At 46.6% G+C, this 18574-nt stretch overlaps 8 protein-coding genes across 10 annotated transcripts; 2 read left to right on the top strand and 6 right to left on the bottom strand.

Annotated features, from left to right (window-relative positions):
* Positions 1-425: 425 nt before the first annotated feature.
* Positions 426-1859, bottom strand: FOXG_22652 (uncharacterized protein). 2 transcript variants are annotated; one of them, XM_018403059.1, is made up of 3 exons: positions 1439-1609; positions 946-1289; positions 426-897 (listed from the first exon to the last, which is right to left on the bottom strand). In XM_018403059.1, the coding sequence occupies exons 1-3, from the start codon at positions 1485-1487 to the stop codon at positions 556-558; spliced, it is 735 nt and encodes a 244-aa protein (XP_018257883.1). In that variant the 5' UTR covers positions 1488-1609; the 3' UTR covers positions 426-555. The 2 variants fall into 2 exon arrangements, with proteins under 2 accessions (XP_018257883.1, XP_018257882.1); XM_018403058.1 differs by having other exon boundaries at positions 946-1859.
* A 158-nt stretch (positions 1860-2017) lies between these two features.
* Positions 2018-2955, bottom strand: FOXG_17030 (uncharacterized protein; the record flags this gene model as incomplete). Its single annotated transcript, XM_018397056.1, has 6 exons — positions 2018-2210; positions 2265-2402; positions 2459-2524; positions 2578-2708; positions 2762-2804; positions 2914-2955. The coding sequence occupies 3 exons, from the start codon at positions 2953-2955 to the stop codon at positions 2605-2607; spliced, it is 189 nt and encodes a 62-aa protein (XP_018257881.1). The 3' UTR covers positions 2018-2210; positions 2265-2402; positions 2459-2524; positions 2578-2604.
* A 98-nt stretch (positions 2956-3053) lies between these two features.
* Positions 3054-6252, top strand: FOXG_17029 (uncharacterized protein). 2 transcript variants are annotated; one of them, XM_018397054.1, is made up of 7 exons: positions 3054-3313; positions 3365-3419; positions 3474-3620; positions 3688-4249; positions 4301-4329; positions 4378-4470; positions 4533-6252. In XM_018397054.1, exons 1-7 carry the CDS (start codon positions 3232-3234, stop codon positions 4627-4629), a joined length of 1065 nt encoding a protein of 354 aa, XP_018257878.1. In that variant the 5' UTR covers positions 3054-3231; the 3' UTR covers positions 4630-6252. The 2 variants fall into 2 exon arrangements, with proteins under 2 accessions (XP_018257878.1, XP_018257879.1); XM_018397055.1 differs by having other exon boundaries at positions 3067-3313; positions 3365-3620; positions 4533-4887.
* FOXG_17028 (uncharacterized protein) lies at positions 4614-6198 on the bottom strand. Its single transcript, XM_018397053.1, has one exon. It carries the CDS (start codon positions 6043-6045, stop codon positions 4780-4782), a length of 1266 nt encoding a protein of 421 aa, XP_018257880.1. The 5' UTR covers positions 6046-6198; the 3' UTR covers positions 4614-4779.
* A 1414-nt stretch (positions 6253-7666) lies between the features above and the next one.
* Positions 7667-8689, top strand: FOXG_17027 (uncharacterized protein; the record flags this gene model as incomplete). The annotated part of the gene is made up of 1 exon (XM_018397052.1): positions 7667-8689. One exon carries the CDS (start codon positions 7667-7669, stop codon positions 8687-8689), a length of 1023 nt encoding a protein of 340 aa, XP_018257877.1.
* Positions 8690-9002: 313 nt separating this feature from the next.
* Positions 9003-10289, bottom strand: FOXG_17026 (uncharacterized protein). The gene is made up of 5 exons (XM_018397051.1): positions 10136-10289; positions 9791-10028; positions 9681-9741; positions 9224-9631; positions 9003-9166 (listed from the first exon to the last, which is right to left on the bottom strand). Exons 1-5 carry the CDS (start codon positions 10190-10192, stop codon positions 9004-9006), a joined length of 927 nt encoding a protein of 308 aa, XP_018257876.1. The 5' UTR covers positions 10193-10289; the 3' UTR covers position 9003.
* Positions 10290-11783: 1494 nt separating this feature from the next.
* Positions 11784-13474, bottom strand: FOXG_17025 (uncharacterized protein; the record flags this gene model as incomplete). The annotated part of the gene is made up of 4 exons (XM_018397050.1): positions 13425-13474; positions 12828-13355; positions 12633-12776; positions 11784-12584 (listed from the first exon to the last, which is right to left on the bottom strand). The coding sequence occupies exons 2-4, from the start codon at positions 13278-13280 to the stop codon at positions 11784-11786; spliced, it is 1398 nt and encodes a 465-aa protein (XP_018257875.1). The 5' UTR covers positions 13281-13355; positions 13425-13474.
* Positions 13475-16115: 2641 nt separating this feature from the next.
* FOXG_17024 (uncharacterized protein) lies at positions 16116-17806 on the bottom strand. The gene has a single exon (XM_018397049.1). The coding sequence runs from the start codon at positions 17675-17677 to the stop codon at positions 16166-16168; it is 1512 nt and encodes a 503-aa protein (XP_018257874.1). The 5' UTR covers positions 17678-17806; the 3' UTR covers positions 16116-16165.
* Between the last annotated feature and the right edge of the window lie 768 nt (positions 17807-18574).

Genomic DNA, 18574 nt, shown 5'->3' with positions numbered 1-18574 from the left:
CAACCACGGCCAACTCCTTTAATTTATCCTCATTTCCAGTTTGCGTGACGCAAGCAAACTCTTTCTCACGATATGATCTGATTGTTGAGAAGTCCGTTGGTGATTTGTTAATGCCCGAGGTTTTGGTAGTCCAACCCGAACATCACATGTAATTTGCTTCTGACAGTGGGCCGACTTGATGCTTTCCAGAAGATCGTGACTACGTCACAGTAGATGGCGCTGCAAGATAAGCTAAGCGAATTGTCATGATCGGGTTAACGGCAATAATTATCATCGCCTCTGGACTTTGCATGCCATTTCGTAAATCACGAGGCTTGTCGAAAATTTTTGACCTTGCGCTAGCTCTATTGTTGCGTGATTTTGACAGGTGATGGATATGGGCGGGCTTATAATTAGCGTTGTTATGGGTCACGACACATTCCGTTCTGGTAAACTAATCGGAACTGCTAAATGCCGTTTCCCGATATCATTATTCAACGGTGCCGGTACTAGCAATTTTCCCATTCACTATTGTCACCTACGAGATACAAAAATAGCCACTCTTGCAACGGGAGACTAGGTTACATTGAAATCAAAGGGAACAAGTGATGCAGGGTAATTGTCCTGCAACAGGTCGTTCCCATACATGAGACTGTCTTCCCAATTGAAGTGACTCAACGCCTGATCGCCTTCGTCATCCGCTAGAGGATGCAAGAAGTCTGTTGTGACATGTATACTGACGTAAGGGAGGCCCTCTGTGGATAGGTCAGAAGGATCAGTGGATAGTCTGGTATTATAAATGATCGGATCGAGAAGTTCCCATATCATAGACGGTGGAAAATTAATCGTGGTATCAGCAGCACCGGCTTCAGGTGACTTTCCAATGACAAGTGATTGGAGTCGTTGGAGGCCTTGCAGCTGGGGATTACGGTTAGTAACTACCGGGTTCGTAGTGGAGGAACATACTTTGTGTGACATGCATGGCCAAGTCTTCGACAGGCGTTGTAGCAATCTCTGTCCCTTGGCTAAATTCTGGCTGGCTTTGCTAGCAACCTTGGCATTCTTCACAAATTGGTAGAGCCATGGAATTGTCGATGTTGCTGCAACAGCTAACCCGATGAGGGGATTGGATATCTCGATGTTCATATCTTCAAATATTCCAACAAGCCAGAATACCCATCCAGAGTGAAAGAGAGCTTGATCTACGACCTGTTGTAAGAATAACCTGGACTGGCTCATACCTTTATTGCGGCGTAAAGCCACCAAGTGAATGAAAGGGTGGTTCAATAAGGCGAGAGACGCATGCAATACTAAATGCGTGGTCAACCATGGATTCCAATACTCGCGGTATGCTTGTATCTCGTCTGAAGTTCTTTTAAAAGGGAAGAGACTCCTCATCAGGTGTCTCTGGTTGAACTGAGCCTCGTACTCAAAAAGAGCAAGATTGAGCTTGGCGTACCTAGACTCTGGCAGCCAGGGTATCTGAACCTCTCCACGTCTGATTTCATGGAGATGACAGGCAACTTGACTCCAGACTGCTATCATTCTCCCCGCGTGCGTGTTGATTCCTAGGTCATCAGATGAACCAACAGCATTATCGAAGTCCGGTGCATTGAAATCGTTCGCATCTAGTGGAATTGGTGGCGGAGGCTCAACACTGGGAGGATATTTCCGAGTCTGGTCATGTGTTGGGGCCCGTGGTATGTGAGGGAAAAAGACGGCCTCAATCATGTAAATGCTCCAATAACATCTGTTCTCTTCTGCTGATTCCTGGTTGGGGATTGAGTTGCTTTTCCACAGATTACGGACACTTTCCAGCCGTGTCGCTGTGCCAATGGACATCCATGCCCTGGGCAAATCACTCCCTGAAGAACCATTAGTAAGATCCATCGAAGGAAACCACATTGCGCTTCCCTGCAATATCTCTCAATGCCATCATGCATAGAGCCTGAACAATCTCAACCTGGTGTTTTCCTTCAGCAGCAAGTCGCTGTATGGTAGTAGCTGCCGAGCGGCTGTAATAGCTAGATGCCTCTGCGTGTTTGTTCCGGAAGTATTCATGAGTAGTGAACTCGAGCATAAGAGCTAGGAAGCTATAAAGAAAATATTGAGGAGCATTATTGAGTCTCCTTCCCAGGGTGGCGAGGTCAAACAATGGTAGAGGTTGAAGATGCACTGTCTGACTATAGACTTGTAGAAAGTGAGTAAATACGTCTTGTGGCAGGTCAGATCTGAGATCAGAATTAGTCAAGCGTATGGTACATGAGTAACAATAAGATTCGTACTGGGCTTCTGAGAAAGAGACAGTTTGTCGCTCATTCGGAACAGCCTGCCCAGTTAAGAAAGGGTTCCCATCCGAGCTTGTCGTTGAAGGAAGGGGCTGCGAAGGTACAGAAGCCTGAGCTTCTTTATTCGTCCGCGAACTAACAAGTGACTCATTATTATTTATAGATATGTCGCTACGGGGTTTTTGACTTACCTAAGTAATTCAGATAAGGACGCTATTTGCGATTCAAGAACCTGGACCCTGTCTTTGGTGGATTTCCTACAACTTCGGTTAGGCAAAGAATATGAAAGTGAATTACGGAAGCGTCTGACTTCTGAGCTTTCTGGGCTTTGGTGGTGCTATCCTGCGACGAGCTTCCCTTGCTGCATACTTGCACGGAAGTTGAAGTCGCTCACAAAATGAGCAAATCGGTCGCTCCCCAGTGCACTTTGACTTCTTGCGACTGCATTTATATGTCAGCTGACCAATTTCTCCTCACAATAACTCTGAACTTACCGACACGGCTCACAAGCCCGACGGCTTCGGCGAATCTGGGCACCTGATGTCATTAAGGTATGAGTTGTTGATTGTGTCATAGTTAAGGGCGGAGAAAGAAAGTTCCGCGGAGTTTGAAGAGCCGAAATAGCACGTGAACGGTGGAGACTTACTGAGTTTGCGCCAATTATACTCGTAATCTCTTCGGTTTCCATATTTAGCGAGAGACAGTTCCGCCCACATGATTATTGAAAAGCGTTGCTGATTGGATACAAATTGTTAAAAGACTTCCTAGGAGATCAGAAAGTTCCGGCCTCAGCAGAAACAATTATCGGCATGAGTAGAACAATGGGCATACTTAAGTTGGGCCTAAAAACCAGTTGATACTTAAAGGCATTTATTACTGTCACTTTCTTCGTCGCGTGATAAACAAACAACTGCTCTTCAAAAACAAATCGTCATCACCTATAATCTCCCTCAATTCTACGAAGATGGCAATCTCAGAAGTGATGAAGGCTGTGGTTTTTAATGGCCCATATAAGATCTCTGTGCAAGACAGACCAATTCCTCAGAGTATGGATGCTGTAATGCGCTTCATTGTCACACTTATCTAACTGCTACAAGTCCAGAATTCTCAGGACATTATTGTGAAGGTCAACATGACTGCTTTGTGTGGATCGTGTGTACCATCTGACAATAACGTCTCATAAGCAGAGGGCTGACAAGACATCAGAGAGCTACACTTGTACCGAGGCGTTGAACCAACAGAACCGGATTTTATCATGGGTCACGAATTTACAGGTACTGTTGTTGCTTTGGGCTCTGAAGTCAAGACCGTGAAGATTGGAGACAAAGTCGTCTCCCCCTTTACCGCTTCTTGGTGAGATTCCCTGCAGTTATCTTTTTGGTACCAGAGCCTTTCATATGCAAATATTAACATTACACAGTGGCGAGTGCTACTACTGTCAGAATGGTGGCTCAGCACGATGCGTCAAGAGCCAAGCCCTTGGTTCTCCCAATCTCGATGGAGCTCAAGCAGAATATGTCCGTGTACCGTTCGCAGACGGGACTGTGATCAAGGCCCCTGAGGGAATCCACGACCAGGCCCTTATCCTAATGGCTGATATCTTCCCCACTGGTTATTTCGGTGTCCAGAGCGGAGTTGAGATGATGCCGAAGCTAGATCTGCAAGATTCGACTATCGTGGTGATTGGCTGTGGTCCCGTTGGACTATGCGCCATTGTTGCTGCGGCAGTGCTGAAGCCAAAGCATCTATTTGCTGTGGATAGTGTTCAGAGCAGACTTGATCAGGCTGCGAAGCTTGGTGCCGAGCCTCTCAACTTCATGGAGAGCAGGGACAAAATGATTGAACAGGTAAAGTCAGTTACTGATGGCAGAGGCGCTGATATAGTGGTGGAAGTGGTCGGGCTCTCGCCAGCCCTTCGAACAGCATTTGACCTCGTTCGGTGGTTCGGTGCTATCAGCAGCATTGGTGTCCATAACGCAGAGGTATGTGTCATGATACTTTGCAGAGCTATGAATTCTACTAACATGCAACAGATCCCTTGGTCAGGCAGTGACGCGTACAAGTGAGGTCTAACTTCTTTGTTGTATTAAATGAAGCTAATTGAGTTTAGTAAAAATGTTCGTCTGCAAATGGGACGGTGCCCAGTAAGAAGTATCTTTTCTGAGGCAATGGAAGTTCTCAAGCAAGAACAGGATTCTCTCAGGTATGCATACCCTTGAGTCAATGATATGCTCAAAGAGCCTGGCTTGAACTGACTGAGTACAGCTTCCTATTCGACAACATTCTTCCTCTATCAGAGGCAGTTCGAGGCTACGACCTGTTCAACGAGTCTAAGGTCCAGAAGATCGTTTTCCAAGTCTGATGTTTATATGGCCTCAGACCCTATTACTGCCTGTTGTTTTCAAGACTCTTTGGAAAGATGCCTTAGAGAGGAAAAGTCTAAATGGTCAATTGTCTAATTCTACATTCTAGTTTGTTGTTGCCTGGTCTGATTGCTCAGTCGTATGTCCCCTCACTCCTGGTTGATACTGCCAGTTCCAAAAAGCTCCATGTTGATTTGCTCGTGCGCAACCCCTAAACTTTGTAGCTTATCTCTTGTTGCTACCATCCAAGAAGCAGGTCCACAAATAAAAAATTGAGATCCCTTGTTTTCCAATTCTTCCTTCTTTGCTTGATACACAACATCGAGGTCTAATCGTCCCTCGAAATCATAGTCTTCGCCCTTCTTATCGTTTTGGGCCACGTTCTTGAGCCAGATAAGAGTCTCGACGTTCTCGTGGCCCGCCGATACACTGCGAACATGTGTTCGGAAAGCCATATGCTGCGATGTTCTAGCTGCGTGGAGCCAGAGGATAGGTCTGTTTGCCATCTTCGATTGAGGCGAGCTGAGAACTGACTCGAGCATGGACATCAAGGGTGTAACACCAACGCCCGCCGATATTAGAATGAGAGGTGCATTTGCCTTTGTATCATCTTCGATGTCAAGCCAGAATTCGCCACGAGGATATGTCATCTCAATCTCCTCTCCAACCTGATAGTGGTTATGTAGGAGATTGGAGACGGTGCCGGGCAAAGGTTCGTCTTTTCCTTCCAGAGCGAAACTCTCCTTCTTGATACTGACTCGGTAGTAGTCACTGTGAGGTGCCTGACTCATGCTGTACTGACGACATTGGAAGATGCCACCGAGCTCAGGTACATTGATTCGGAGGCTGACATACTGACCAGGACGGAACGGAGGCAGGGGTGTCTTGCCATCAGATGGAGCCAGATAAAAACTTGTGATGAGATCTGCTTCCTTCTCACGCTTGGTAATCTTGAACTTCCTCCAGCCATCCCATTCGCCGGCCTCTTGATACAATTGCTTCTCGCGGTTGATAAAGATATTGGCTAGTTGACCGTAGGCAGCCGTCCACGCATCAGCGATGTCATCCGTGAGGGCATCGCCTAGTACTTCTCCAATGGCTTTGATAAGCTGCTCGCCAACAAGAGCATATTGATCTTCCGTAACCTTCAGACTGACATGTCTCTGGGCAATACGTTCGATTGTAGATGCTAAAAATTCGGGCTTGTCGATATAGGTGGCGTACGCGAGTACAGCACCAGCCAGAGCTTTGGCTTGGGCGCCATCGTGTTGATGGCTGAGGTTGAAGATGTTGCGGAGATCGGGGTAGGTGCCAATCAAGTTCTTGTAGAACAAGGATGTAATGGTCTCTCCATGAATCTTGAGTACAGGGGCTGTTGACTTGACAATGTCAACTTGGGAAGTTGTTAACGACATGACGGATAGTTGGTATTAAAGAAGAATGAATTAATCTCTGACTGTGCGATGCAGAGGAATGTCGAGAAACGCTGGCATGTCTTGTTAATATATATAGCGGATCAACGACACATTTTCCATTGTTCATGCTTGTGAAACCTGACTTTGTCATCCTTGACCCCATAGGTAGATGCCAGGATGAAGCATGCGTTCTAAAAATTCCTTTTTTATAGTGGGACGTTGTGAGATTTCCGCGGATTTGCTTCAAAAGAGGCCTTTAATACAATGATCCAACAAATCAGAGTCAAGTGAATCATGACGCCTGAGATTGAACTTTCCCGAAGGGGACTAGACTCCGATCACCCTCAGTGCGTTGAACCGGAGTCGTCGGGCAATTTGTCGGCTGAACTCGGTTTTCAGGGATCACGTGTGGCGCTCCTCTGTCGCGTCAGACGCGAACCTTTCCGGGAAGTTTCGGGAAACAGCACCGAACAGGACCGAGTGGGATGAGGGTTACCCTACATACTTGCTTTAATATGTCATTAAACGCGTCTGATCGCATCCGGCCTTGTAGAAATGTCTATTCTAAACTGGGAATCTGTGATAAAAACCTGCTCTGAGTTAATAGACATTTTAGTGGTAGTGTCAAGATATACATGATAATAAAATAGACTGTTTAGTGTTGATTGAATTGTCAAATATCTTTGCAGGTCACAGATATTTAAAACTGCAAAATATGAGAAAGGTAAATACAGCAGTAATATAAGCACTGAAGAAGATTTGCAGGATAGTATTATAGTATATGGAAAAGAAGAGATAGATAATGGCAAATTGTTATATATCTTTAATACCTACTATCGGGAATTGAACCATGGTGTTAAGGTAAACAGGACTTGACAAGCCCGATATTTTCAAGGCTAATTGTCACGTGAGAGAATTATGTAGATTATGCATATCTCCTAATAACGAACCCAGAAATAATACCAAGGTTGTGACGACCCGAGATTCCTGAGTATATTGCAGGCTGGCCATAAGTATAAACGTATCTAAGTAGTGTTTAAACCGGCACGCGTATGTCAAATGGCTATATACAGAAATAATATAATTTCCATTTACTTTTGCATAATTGCGACTTATGCCCAACCTGGTCAATAGCCAGTTTTAGGAAACTGTTACATAGAAGCTGAATGCTTATCAAACATGTTATTCAGCGCTTTGCAGCTTCCCAACTAGATCAAGAGCGAGAATTAATTCACTCAGACCGCTGTAATTGCTCCGTACCAATATTTCTCAACCAAGAGCAAGTGGCGAAACCCCAGCTGACAAAGTCAAATCGCCATTATTCAGCATTGCTTATCTGGCTTAGTCACTAGTCATTCAGCCATCCAACCGTTGGAGATATCATAGAGACCCAATTAGACATGTTGGATTGAGCCAGGAGCCAATCTCGGCTATAATGCATGCTTCGTTTGGGTGTTCTGCAACATTTAGACAAGTGAACGACTGTCGCCGCTGAAAGACCAGGGGGTTCATCAAATCCATATAGCTTGCAGCCTTTCCATTGAATCGTTTCATTGCCGCTAGACAACAGCAACAACAACTGAACCATCTTGGTAACCTTCTCTTCTCAACAAGTAGCAACATGCTGGTTCACTCTGTCCTAAGCCTGATCGCCTTCCCAGCCGTCGCTCTGGGCTCTTCTTTCACTGCAAAGACAATTGGGCAACTTCCTCTTGGCACATGGTTGGAGAATGTTGCTGTGCGCTCTAATGGTGACCTCCTGGTAACGGAACTCTGGCCCTCGGCGACTGTCTATACTGTCGCCAACCCAGCAGACTGCAAGTCTGGTCTTGAAGAGCTGGTCACGTTCCCCTCTATCACCGGACTTCTTGGTATCGCCGAGGTACCCAAGAGCCCTGGAAAGCCCGAGACCTTCATTGCTGTTGGCAGTGAAGCGACTGCTCTTAGCCACTTAACGCCAGGAACCTTTGAAGCTTGGGCTATCGAGTTTCCTAATCGACGACATCAGCCCAAGGTGAAGGTCAGAAAGATCAGCGACATGACCAAGAAGAGCGCTTTTCTCAACGGCGTTGCCGCTATCCCGGGCAGGTCAGATGCTGTCCTAGTATCCGACTCTGTCGCTGGGTTCGTCGGGCGCCTGGATCTATCTACGGGTGCCTTTGACGATTCGGCATTTGTGTTCCCCGAGATGGCCCCTATATCAGCTGATGCTTTCGGAATCAATGGTATCAAGGTCCGCGACAGCTACCTGTACTTCACGAATTCCAACGCTGTCAAGATATACCGTATTGCAATCACACCAGCTGGGTACCCGAAAAAGGGAGCCAAGCCTCAACTCGTCGCAGATCTTTCGAGCGGTGTTGGGTTCTTCGATGACTTCGAGTTTGACACGAATGGTAATATTTATGCCGCTACCAATTTTGACAATTCGATCGTCTTTGTTGATGTGAAGACTGGGAAATGGAGAACTGTCGTCGGGGGTATTCACGAGATGACAGTTGCGGGTTCGACTGCTGCAGCATTTAGTTATGGGAAGAAGGGGGAGAAGACCTTGTATGTTTCCACATCGGGTGCACTTGCAAAGCCTGTCGATGGAACCAAGACAGAGGGTGCCAAGGTTGTTGCTGTGAAGATTCGCTCGTAGAGATTACTGAACCCTTCTACTTGAAGAGGTAAAGAACGATCGGAACAGTGGTATTAAGACAGACTGAGGAGTGGGAAGTGCCAGAACCTATTCTTTATACATCTGTTATAGCAAACAGACTTTTCCAAAGCCGAAAATTCCCAAGGGCTAATGAGGAAAGGCACAAGTCTGGACAAATATCATTATTATATCACTAAATACTACTGTCATATAATCCATCGCCCTTGTATGCTGCTCCTGAACCCAGATAAGCCACCAAAAACACATAAACACTGCTAGCCTTGGCACTCGGGCCCATGCTCGCTTTGGTAACCCTAGTGCTCTGACTCACTGACAGGATAAGCAAGCTTAGATCGATAAGCCATCTCGTCAGTGGCTTCAGTGCCAGTAGCGACAGAGTAGTAAACCTTCGCTGGCCGGTTGAAGACAAAGCCAGGATGGGCAATAAAGAGGCAAAAGACTGCCACAACAATCAACCTGGAAACGGCGGTGAGTATCAGAATAGCCGATGACAAGTGGAAAGACTAGACTTACACTCCTTCCAAAGCAATGAATAAGTCCTCGTGCTTGATCAGCTCCCCTTGGTAACCCTCTTTGAGCTCATCGGCCCGGAAGACACAACGAGCCAAAGTAGCCAGGACTGCAATGGCGAGGAAGGCAAAGAACAGCTTGTCTCTCGACCCGAGATTTCGGGACTTCTTCGATCGTAGGTATCGAAACATGTAGTCACCGAACAAGAGGCTAAATGCAACCAACATAATGACTTGCAGAATCAGTCCTGCCATGGCGACATCAACCCCGACCTGGCTAGCACCGGATGAGGACGCCGAGAGACCTCCTCCAGTACCTTGCAAGATCAACGAGATAATATCCATAGGTACAAATACCCAGGCAAAGTATTTGGTGGGAAATCGAGCAAGGCTTGGTCCATAATGCTCAATACTGGACAAAGGTCAGTTAATTATCGATACCCGCACAGTGATAAGCATACCTTTGGCCAAGGGTGACATAGATTGCGGCACAATAGAAAACAGGAGCTTGCGTGATAGCAACTGCAATGTGTTAGTACGCCTTTCGTCATCGACAATTTGAAGGACTTACTGATTTGGGTAATAAATGCACCAAAACTCCACGGATTGACCCAGAGCAGAATACGTGCTACATAGCCCGTTACTTCATGTGTGCAGCTCAGGATCATGCACCACATGAACCAGGGTGTTTTCCATTTGAAGCCCAAGTAGGCATGCGCGAAAGTCGCGAAGGTGAATAAAGCGGCAAAAGTAATATTGGCAGGAAGAGAAGGTCGGTAGCCATAAACGCTCATCTCGATAGGGCAAAGCTAATAGGATCGTTAGTAAAGAACGGTAGCCAATGCCAAAGCTTGTATGGCTTGGCTCAGAGGTAGGTACCAGCTATGGACTGGATCTAATGTGGGAAGATACGTACTTCCAAGGTACAGTTGGCCTTGGGCCCAAATATGACGAAGTTCCCGGTGTCGTTCATTGTGATAGAAGCTAGCTTCAAGGTTGGAAGAAAAATAGGAAAAGGATATTGGTCGGAAGCAGAAGTCAGATGAAAAAGATTACTATAGGACTCTGTCGCTATTACTTGGAGAGAGGCTTTATCAGGATCTCACATCCTTTCTTATACTACTAAAACTGATCTACAAAACACTGCCACTTTCGCATTCGCATGGGGTCCTCGCTGAGACCCCGACTTCACAGTCGTGTAACTGTTTCAAAGGAATAAGCTCATCCTTAGCCTCCACCCAAAGGTTATGAAACAGGGAAGGGCAAAGGAACAAATCCCTGTGACTTCAGTTAAGGTTATGCACCTAAATTAAAGCTGAGTTTGGGCGCATTGATATGCACGGGTAATCATATCCAATCTATCCAAACGTGGCTGCGTGATAAAATGAAAACAGTCGTGGATTTGCAGTATTGAAGGATCGACGTACAAGGATCGACATCCCAGCTCCCATCTGTCACGGCACAGCTGGATATGGAAAACGGTAAGCGTTGCGGAGCGGCCAATCTACTCCGACGGTACGTGACGCTAGCCAGAAAAAGTGTTGTGGCTACCTTGCGTTGACCCAGCCTCCTGGACACATTCTGCCTTGACCGAGAACAATAATGGGGTTTCTGGATACATGGATGGTATTCAGAGTACCGAAATGCCAAGACTTAGACTAATGATACTCCCCGGGACTTCAAATAGACCGAAAAGTATCGGTTCGCCTCTGGTGTCAAAGCATTCAGGCTATTATACTCAGAAATCCCCTCCAAAGCTCATTCTGAATCGGCGTGAACAGCTGTTTGATAGATATTGTTCTTGCGTTGCATACCGCCTGAAGACTGCTATGACTTTTCTCAGTGAAACATGATTAGCAGTCTCTAATGGCTTGATGGCTTGATTTCTTTTTAGATAGTGAATCAGATCTGCAGAAGCTTTTGTTCACTAAAGCCCAGTATGACGGAATTTGCCGTGTTTTCAGCAGCATGAATTTGAAATCCTTATGAATCCAGTCTGGCGGATCATCAGACTTGCTACAGGCATATCAGTGCCCAATAATATAGACCTATACCCGGAATAACCATTCAACAGTTGCATCGACCAATAATATTAATATCTGACCGAGGTGATCCGCAACTGCACCCTAACAATAACAAGATACGCGGCGGCCGCTTAGGCGGCTACTGGGCCTAATAGTCAACCTTACATCTGACAGGAACACTCTTGGCAGATACTCTATACGTACAGGGCTGTGCATCGATCCATAACATGGGACACTTGCAACGGTGATTGGCTCTCTCGCATGGCTAACTAGAAATAGCTTTAGCTTGGATAAGTCATCGCCCGTCTCCACTTGAGGAGACCAGGGTAATTGGCTTATGAGACTGCAAGGGTTCGGTCCTGTGCCGTTTTCATTGGATGGCCGGATAACCCTACCAGCAACCCTGCAACATGGTCACATCCTGGACAATCACCAAGCCGTCATCAAATTATGCGGATGCGACAGAGGGGAGGACAGCAGATGTGTTGCCAGGCAGTGAAGCAATGAGGAAGCAATAGTGAGAACAGAAATATTATTTGCTTAATTCGGATACCATTCGCCGATCAAAAATGTCTCGCAATTCGAAAACGAAAGATCCTGTATCTCCGTCTCCAACAGCAAATCAGCCATTGACACAGCCAACTGTAGACCCATCCGCACTCCAATCCTTCTCATCATTGCACCAACCCACTGCCTCTGATCAGAGGAAGTGGTTCTCTGTATCCCAGCAAAGAATAAAGGCCAAATAAGTAAGAAACCTCCGGGGATCGGGTTGCTGCCTAGATGCATTGTCTGAGCAAAACTCTCAACCCTATTGTCTTGAGCACGGTATCCAAGATGGTATGCAACGCTGTGGCAGACCCCGTCTGCCATCGCGGCTAGGACTTTAGCTGAGCTTTGCAATGCGTCTTTTTGCTCTGCAGTGCCGTGTTTGAGCGTAGCTATAATAATGGACTCGTGAATCAAAAGTCTGACATTGCGGTAACAATTCCACACGCAAGCTATCCAGGGATCTGTATACATGTCGTACTGTAGATCATATCTACTAGAAGGCACGCCGTTAGGACCAATGGATCTGTAAGACTTATACACCCAGCTTGGCGGTAGCGTTTGTGCCCAGTCTTCGAAAAGCTTATCGATCTTAAGAAGCCTGTCAGAAATCACAGCTGGGTCTGTGATATGCTGGTACTTGAGCTCAGCGCGGACACTAGCTAAGACCTCATTGATCTCGGAAAAGCGATTGACCGGGACAAGGTCGCTGTTCTGGCTTCTTTCGGCCCAACTCGACCATTTTGAGATCTCAAATGGTATGGGTTCCTGCAGCTGGTGGCATGTTGTGATCTAGTCCTGGGTCAGTGGGTGTAGCCCACAAGCGGGAATCGGTCTTACCATGATGCGCCGCATCTGCATGAACATCTTCAAGCCAACCACGGTCTGGAACTGGGCTGGTCCACGCATTTCGATGCATCTTGCTGCAGCGATAATGTGTTGGCTGAACGCTTTCAGTGAGCCAGTGTCTGCAAAAGCAATAGTCTAGTACGAATTAGTACGTAAAATTCGAGTGTGAGATAAGCGAGGCCGCACCTCAAAGGTCCCCATTAGCAATACTGCACCAAGCGTTTCATCAGACACTCTCTGAACAGGATCTTGCAGGGCAATCTGCAACTGACGAATGGCACTATCATAAAGACGGAATGCTTCTGCCCGCCATTCTGACACGTTACCGGCATTAGAAAGAGCAGCAAACCCCGCAGCCGCTACTGTTGTGCTGAGAAGCCCGAAAGAGGACTGTTGATTGCGTATGAGCCCTGGAAGAAACTCATGGTTGTCCCTTAAAGGCAAGGTTCCTCCTGCACTAGTCATATCAAAGACGTACTGCCGCATAAAGAAAGTAGTAGCTCTGTCCCGTGCTGGGGGAGATACAGGTCGTTTCCATACTTCAGAGTCCGGGGTCACTACAGAGCTTGATGATGCTGTACTCAGTGCCCCAGCATTCTTTCTGGCAAGATCTGCAGTGGTTTGGTTGCGGAAGAACATTTTACTTTCCGAGGGCCCTGGGCATACCCATCCAGCCGTTTTGCACTGCGTGCATGATGGGGCTAGTTCATCGCACTGCTTTGTGTTAGAGATGCCATCAATAATATCGAGATTTCCCAAGCTGGAAGTCTATATAATGTTTACCTTTATTTTTCGCTTCTTACAGGTCGCGCACCCACGGCTAGGTTTCCCAGTGTTGACCATGACTGGTGAAATCCCGATTGAATGAAACAATGGTCATTCCAAATTTCCCAAACACAGATTGGGGATGCTAAGATGTGTAGAATATATATGAGGAATTTTATTAATCCGCTGGCTTCAGGTTAGAGTTTCACCAAGCCCCAGGCGCCGAGCCTTTAAATGTGACGTATCATTGCATTGCCGCCAGTTCCAGGTCCTGGTAGAATGGTGCTAATGGGATTAAATGCATGCGCCTTTTAGGCGAGAATGTCAAGGCTGGCAATGCTACGATGTACCGGAGCGGGAGGAGGCGATGCAAGACCCCTGTCATACTGATGACCCAGTAAAATTCAAGGAAAAAGTGGCTAAAATAGAAGGTGAATCACCATTAGTTACACCAAGCGAAAGTCTTCTCGCATTCGCAACTAGTGAGAATGATGAAAAAAGTGCGAAAGCAGTCCGAGATAAAGGATCCGAACACAGCCTCGGTATATGCCTCGAATCTTACTAAGGATTGAATAATGATGTGGTTTCCTGCTTGATCTTTCGATTTCTTATACTCTGGTCGATTGCAACCCTTCAATCATATGTTATTCAAATCCGCAAACGCTGTGAAGTCCACAGAGTCGCTTTTTACTTACCCCTCCTCATCCTATGTCTAGACCACAGTCAAGTGCTTATAAAACCAGGATCCATAGCAGATGGGCCACATATCTTTTTCTGACCCCTGTCCCTCTAGGAGGACGAAGCTTCCACTATCATTGGACGGATTTCTCTCTTGAATTTATTCTCGTCACTATAGCGAAATATTGTTAAGGCGGCGATAAAGATAAACAAGCCGGGTCGCGATTTTATCAACGCCGCTCTTGTAAGAGTATTGCTATACTGTCTTTTATTATTTGTAAACTGAAATCTTCCATATAGAATTTTGCAGTTACAGGTTTTGGCAAGTATTCTAATACATAACTCTGACCATGTTGATATCTAATCTGGGGTTAACGAATTCCATTTAATTGTTTAGCGTTGCTTTGTTTGTATCCCGGTTGCAGAAGAGAATTTATGTATTTAGCAATGAGAATACTTAACCAAGAGTATACAATGACTATTGCACAATATATAAAAAGGACAGGACCGTGAAAAAAATGCATGTTTAAGAATTAGAAGCTATAACTTAACCAAATATCCCAAGGATCGATGAGACATTAAGGAACACCACAGTTTCGAGAACCTGGAGTAGCTATATCGGTTGGATCAGAATACAGAGCAAGCTGTGAGAACTCACAATCCCCTAGTCCATCCCAAACAAACCTGGATAAGCACATGGGGTCGATTGAGCAGGCTCGTGCACATGTAGCAACGGTCTTGCACTTATCGAAAGATCTGTAAGGTTGTGTCCAATTGTTATTCCACACCATCTCGCCATTACATGCCCCAAGCACAGGTTTGAAGAAGTCGGAGGAGCAGCTTCATGCACCGATGAGCATTTTTCTGCCAACTGCTGTGCCGTCAGAGTCCAAAGTGACCAAGTCTGAAAAGGAGCCGGAGAATATGTTGCAAGCCTGAGAGACACTGTCGTATTGCCAAATATCGTAGAGAACGTTCTTTATGCATAAATGGGCACAGTCGGCTTCGAGTAGGACGTTGCTGGTATGCTCATCGGGCTCCTTCCCAGCCCAACGAAAGCCAATACTGCCGTTACACTATTGAAGTCCGCGATCCAATCAGGAGACTCTCTTCGTTAGAAGGAGCACTGAATTGAGGCAAGGTCTCTGTATAGAGGTTGCAAGTTCCGGATGTCTGGAAGAACCACGAGTTACGGTTGTCATCGTCAACACAGCTCTCCCGGCATTCCTGCTCATCGCTAGCTCCAGTTGTTTTGTAACCACGGCTTAAAGCGTTGCCACGATAGATTTGATTGGCGCAAAAGACTTCAGGAGTAGCGGAAGACGTGGTAGCTGCAGCAGTAGTTGTTGTCTCGATTATTGAAGAGAATCCGGTCGTTTAAGCCTCGATAGCAGTAGTAGTGTCGGTGGTAGCAGTGGACTCGATTAAAATACTAGACTCCGTAGCCGATCCAGTCTCAGAGCTGACGAGTAAACCACTAGTCTCAGTAACAGACGGCAGTATGGTAAAAGATCCCGACACTGTTGACTGAGAGGAGACAGAAGAAGCTGTCTCAGTGGACCAGCCGTGGTATGCGGCTTGCATGGGCTAGCGCTGACACCAATAATGCTGAGGTAGGCCAGAGCAGCCACAATGCGCTTCGACTTAACCATAATGATGAAGAGTAAAGAGTGGAAATCGCCCAAAGGCATAAAAGAATGACTGATTCAAGAGAGTGAAGTGAGACAGAATGTTACGAAAAGGGAAGTCATATCTTTTTGTTCACTAATTGTCGCAAATTGCGTGGTTGTTCGGCTGAAGTGACATGCACAGCTCTTTGTAATGGGGCTGTCGATAACAGTGACCAATAACTTGGGTCAAATAGGCTTGAACTAGGGCCAATTCACTACGCCACATTGCACTATTGAACTATTTCGAATGGAGTCAGATGCAAGCTTGGACCTGTAAGGACTCTTTTCTTCATTGACATCTGCTGCGAATAAGCATGCAGTAATAGCCAAAGAGAAGCAACATACTACATATCAAGAGGCGGGAGTATCTTCTTAAATGTTTTTGAATAATGACTGAGTGGCGATACTACGTTAGTCCCATGCCGGCTTGTCGGAGCCAAGTGGCTTTGGCATAATATCCCAACCAACCTCTAAACCCTCCACCGTAGCACTATGCCTGATGGACTTCATGGTGCCAAAGCCTGTTTCCTGGATCTCGAAATAATCCTCAGGCACATCATCTGGCTTTTCAAAGTCTTTCGCTTCAAAACCACTCGCTCCAGGGTACTGGCCGAGGCTTCTCAGATATTTCATCATGCCTGCCAATGAAACATCGACTCTCCATGAACCGCCGTTGACAGCACGATGATACACAGCAGCCATGACGCCAACTGCAAGCATATAGCCACCTGAATGATCGAGAGCCTGGCAAGGTGTTGGGCGAGCAGCCTCGCCCTTTCCAGCGTGCTCAGCTTCAGAGACATTCATGCCTGAACATGTCTGCACAAGCGAGTCAAATCCACGACGGCCTGACCATGGACCTTCAGGGCCGAAAGCAGACATGTTGGCTACGATGATGGTTGGATTGATCTTTCTCAACTCATCTTGGGACAGACCGTATGAGGCAAGACTTCCAGGTCGATAACCTTGAACAAACACATCGCAATCCTTGAGAAGGTTGAGGAGCTGCTTTCGATCCTCAGACTTGTGAATGTCAAGTTGGACAGTCTTTTTCCCTCGCCCAAATTCCCGGTCAACCCTCGGCAGATCTGGCAGTGTTGGTGAAGTCACCCAAATAACCTCGGCTCCATGGGCCGCCAAGGTCTTGCCGCATAACGGTGCAGCAATCACCCGACTCATCTCAACAACCCGAAGACCTTGTAGGCACTTGAGATTGCCAGGCTGCATCGTACTTGGCAGCCCAACTGGAGACAACTGCGAGACCTGCTTGATGCTAATAGGGAAGTTGCTGATGGCCCTCGACTGGGGGAGCTTATCCCACTGACGGTATGAGCGCAGAGCATATATCGCGACTTTACCCTCTGCCGTTCCACAGTTCTCCAAATCAATACTAGCCCAATCTGCAGTCTGCTGAGATACCTGGTCCCGAGTTGCATCAGCTTTCAAGCCAAGCAAGTCAAGAGTACCTTGAACATGGTTTGGAAATCCGTCATGGATTCGAACATAGCCATCTGAGGTCTTATGCAATCCACCGATAGCGCCCCCTGCTGGAGAAGCAAGCTCGTCAGAAACGGTATATAATCTTTCGCACTTGTACTCTACGACTGCGTGCTCGAGCGGCACCGTGACTGTAGGAAGGGGAATCTTGTTTCGCAAGGCATGAACCTGAGCAGCCGCAAGCGCAGACAGCCCGATAGAGGCTTGTCCGAGGATTCCGATTTTGAATGACGAAGGAAGGGCCGGGCCTTCTTTACCAGGAAGCCGGACAGCTGTCAAAGAGGTCTCGGGTAGACCAAGACTTGTCCAGACCTCCTTCAAGATATCAATCGATTTGTAGTTTGTTCGGTCAATACTACGTGAGGCCTCGTTTGCATCAGGTATGTGAATATTGCTCAATTCTGAGGCTTGCTCCGGTGTAGGCATGATAGCGGGATGTGGCGGAGAGATTGCCTTGAATGTGAAAGCTGGTGAAACCTTGAATATTCAACAATACAAATCAGACCCGAGAATAGTAAGTGCACATATGCCTGGAATGGCTGGATGGCTAGATTGAATGTAGGGTGAAGGGATGTTGCAGGAACCTGTCACTCGCGCCCTTAATCGGCAACTTCTCGACCCAATAGCCGAGTAGCCAATCATGTCGTGTCATCACCAATACAATGCCATTTCATCGAGATTTCATCACTTCTCATGAATCGCCAAAAGCAACAAGAACACCGTTAACAAATTACCGAATGTAAACCAGTCAGCAAAATAACGGGCTGAAATATGTATACAGTTTAAGTAACCCAGCCAGCCTACTTTGGCGGCTTTCAGACAGCCAACTGTAACCTATAGGAACGCTGAACTTAGCTATTTCTTATCTTAGAAATGACTACGAACCCAAGTTTGTGAGATAACATCCCGAAATATCGGTAGCATTATATACCTGAGAGCATCGGAGTTACTCCCATTGGCTGAGAATATGTCACATTGACAGAAGTAAACGTAGCCCCACGGAGTAACGCTGAGGCATTACCTGTCTAAATGTTTCATTATAGGGAGACAGGTGGTGAAATAGGTATTGAGCCACATGAAAGGATTAAGCTGTTAAAGGTAACGCGTTGGTATTTCGGCAACTCCGTAATTGCTCACAAGTATGGAAACCATTAGCCTGAGGTGGATACTTGGCAGATTACTGCGTCCACGCAGAATGGGCTTAGTAACGCCGTAAACGTCGGCACAGTTATCGGCGCGTTTGCTAATGGCTACTTTACGTATAAATCCGGCTACTGCGAGGATGCTTTCTCGTCCTTGGCTGCTATCTGCGCTGTAGCTTCA

This window comes from Fusarium oxysporum, genomic scaffold (assembly GCF_000149955.1).
Source record: "Fusarium oxysporum f. sp. lycopersici 4287 supercont2.40 genomic scaffold, whole genome shotgun sequence".
Lineage (NCBI taxonomy): Eukaryota > Fungi > Ascomycota > Sordariomycetes > Hypocreales > Nectriaceae > Fusarium > Fusarium oxysporum.
Note: the sequence above shows the minus strand (reverse complement) of the source record. Positions and strands in the feature narration are given on the sequence as shown.

Coding starts and splice junctions, on each gene's coding strand:
- FOXG_22652 (XM_018403058.1), bottom strand. CDS start 1,821: ATGTCCATTGGCACAGCGACACGGCTGGAAAGTGTCCGTAATCTGTGG. Junction 898..945: donor GGCCATGCATGTCACACAAA/GTATGTTCCTCC, acceptor CGTAATCCCCAG/CTGCAAGGCCTCCAACGACT.
- FOXG_17029 (XM_018397054.1), top strand. CDS start 3,232: ATGGCAATCTCAGAAGTGATGAAGGCTGTGGTTTTTAATGGCCCATAT. Junction 4,250..4,300: donor TTGGTGTCCATAACGCAGAG/GTATGTGTCATG, acceptor AACATGCAACAG/ATCCCTTGGTCAGGCAGTGA. Junction 4,330..4,377: donor TCAGGCAGTGACGCGTACAA/GTGAGGTCTAAC, acceptor AATTGAGTTTAG/TAAAAATGTTCGTCTGCAAA.
- FOXG_17028 (XM_018397053.1), bottom strand. CDS start 6,045: ATGTCGTTAACAACTTCCCAAGTTGACATTGTCAAGTCAACAGCCCCT.
- FOXG_17026 (XM_018397051.1), bottom strand. CDS start 10,192: ATGAACGACACCGGGAACTTCGTCATATTTGGGCCCAAGGCCAACTGT. Junction 9,742..9,790: donor TGCATTTATTACCCAAATCA/GTAAGTCCTTCA, acceptor AACACATTGCAG/TTGCTATCACGCAAGCTCCT. Junction 9,167..9,223: donor TTCATTGCTTTGGAAGGAGT/GTAAGTCTAGTC, acceptor CGCCGTTTCCAG/GTTGATTGTTGTGGCAGTCT.
- FOXG_17024 (XM_018397049.1), bottom strand. CDS start 17,677: ATGCCTACACCGGAGCAAGCCTCAGAATTGAGCAATATTCACATACCT.